Consider the following 2,423-nt stretch of genomic DNA (forward strand, 5'->3'; position numbering starts at 1 on the left):
AAAACCAAACAGAAAACGGGGACAAAACCCAACAGAAAACGGGGACAAGACCCAACAGAAAACGGGGACAAAACCCAACAGAAAACGGGGACAAAACCCAACAGAAAACGGGGACAAAACCCAAACAGAAAACGGGGACAAAACCCAACAGAAAACGGGGGCAAAACCCAACAGAAAACGGGGACAAAACCCAACAGAAAACGGGGACAAAACCCAAACAGAAGACGGGGACAAAACCTAACAGAAAACGGGGACAAAACCCAACAGAAAACGGGGACAAAACCCACCAGTAAACGGAGACAAAAACCCACCAGAAAACGGAGACAAAAACCCACCAGAAAACGGAGACAAAAACCCACCAGAAAACGGGGACAAAAACCCACCAGAAAACGGGGCAAAAACCCAAACAGAAAACGGGGCAAAAACCCAAACAGAAAACGGGGGCAAAACCCAACAGAAAACGGAGACAAAAACCCATCAGAAAACGGGAACAAAAACCCATGAGAAAACGGGAACAAAAACCCAACAGAAAACGGGGACAAAAACCCATCAGAAAACGGGAACAAAAACCCATCAGAAAACGGGGACAAAAACCCACCAGAAAACGGGGGCAAAACCCAACAGAAAACGGGAACAAAACCCACCAGAAAACGGGGGCAAAACCCAACAGAAAACGGGAACAAAAACCCACCAGAAAACGGGGGCAAAACCCACCAGAAAACGGGGACAAAAACCCAACAGAAAACGGGAACAAAACCCACCAGAAAACGGGGGCAAAACCCAACAGAAAACGGGAACAAAAACCCATCAGAAAACGGGGACAAAAACCCAACAGAAAACGGGGACAAAACCCAGCAGAAAACGGGGACAAAACCCAACAGAAAACGGGGACAAAACCCACCAGAAAACGGGGGCAAAAACCCAACAGAAAACGGGGAACAAAACCCAAACAGAAAACGGGGACAAAAACACACCAGAAAACGGGGGCAAAAACCCAACAGAAAACGGGGACAAAACCCAACAGAAAACGGGGACAAAACACACCAGAAAACGGGGGCAAAAACCCAACAGAAAACGGGGACAAAACCCAACAGAAAACGGGGACAAAACCCACCAGAAAACGGGAAACAAAACCCAAACAGAAAACGGGGACAAAAACCCACCAGAAAACGGGGGCAAAAACCCACCAGAAAACGGGGGCAAAAACCAACCAGAAAACGGGGACAAAAACCCACCAGAAAACGGGGGCAAAAACCCACCAGAAAACGGGGACAAAAACCCACCAGAAAACGGGGGCAAAAACCCACCAGAAAACGGGGAACAAAACCCAAACAGAAAACGGGGACAAAAACCCACCAGAAAACGGAGACAAAAACCCACCAGAAAACGGGGACAAAAACCCAACAGAAAACGGAGACAAAAACCCACCAGAAAACGGAGACAAAAACCCACCAGAAAACGGGGGCAAAACCCAACAGAAAACGGGAACAAAACCCACCAGAAAACGGGGACAAAAACCAACCAGAAAACAGGGACAAAAACCCACCAGAAAACGGGAACAAAACCCACCAGAAAACGGAGACAAAAACCCACCAGAAAACGGGGAACAAAACCCAAACAGAAAACGGGAAACCGGTTGACAGGAGCGCACCTCAGACCTCCTCCCAAGACATCCGCATGACGAGAGAGTCCTTCGGGATCGCAAATCAGGATCTTCCGTCAAAGCAGCGACGTCTACGAGAGTGTAAGGAAGCCCGAAAGCCCAGGATCCGTTTTCTCCGAAGTGGCTGTTTAAAAGTCGCCCCGTGATACGATCTGCCTTGTACCTCGTTTGTGGTTTTAATTGGTTTCGAGCATTGCTAGCAGTGTGGCCTTTGAGCTGCTGTTTTTTTTGTTTTTTTTTTAAAGGGGGGGAGGTTGGTGGGGGTTATTATCGCTTTGTTTTTTTCTTCTTTGTATTTGTCTTATTATTATTGTTATTATTATTATTATCATCATCATCATCATCATCATCATCATCATCATCATCATCATCATCATCATCATCATCATCATCATCATCATCATCATCATTATTATTTTCCTTCTTTCTCATACATTTTGTTTTCTCTCTCTGTCTCTGTCTGTTTGTTTATCTTTCTCTCCCTCTCTCTCTTTCTCTCTCTTTCTTACCCCCCCACCCCTTTCTCTCTTTCTCTCATTCTTCCTCCCCATTTTTTTTTTTCTCTCAAAAGAAATCGAGAACGAGACCCGTGTCGACATCCTGAATCACGCAAAGTCGCATTACCCAGAACTTCTTCGAAATATCGTGTCAACAACATATATGGTCACACTCCTAAAGGTCGCGTGCGGGGAGTGTGCGTGTGTTTTTTTCTTCTTTCTATCTCTCTCTCTCTCTCTCTTTCTCTTCCTTTTTTCTTTTC

At 45.9% G+C, this 2,423-nt stretch overlaps 1 protein-coding gene across 1 annotated transcript in view; it reads left to right on the forward strand.

The window, feature by feature from the left end:
* LOC125045793 (S-antigen protein-like) overlaps positions 1-1,809 on the forward strand; it is a 22,721-nt gene extending 20,912 nt beyond the window's left edge. Inside the window, exons 2-4 of the mRNA XM_047643279.1 lie at positions 315-1,056; positions 1,143-1,295; positions 1,502-1,809. Of these exons, the coding sequence (XP_047499235.1) occupies positions 315-1,056; positions 1,143-1,295; positions 1,502-1,809 (1,203 nt within the window). The remainder of the gene's footprint in view (positions 1-314; positions 1,057-1,142; positions 1,296-1,501) is intronic.
* The last annotated feature ends 614 nt before the right edge of the window (positions 1,810-2,423 follow it).

The sequence above is a fragment of the Penaeus chinensis genome, chromosome 38 (assembly GCF_019202785.1).
Source record: "Penaeus chinensis breed Huanghai No. 1 chromosome 38, ASM1920278v2, whole genome shotgun sequence".
Taxonomy (NCBI): Eukaryota; Metazoa; Arthropoda; class Malacostraca; order Decapoda; family Penaeidae; genus Penaeus; species Penaeus chinensis.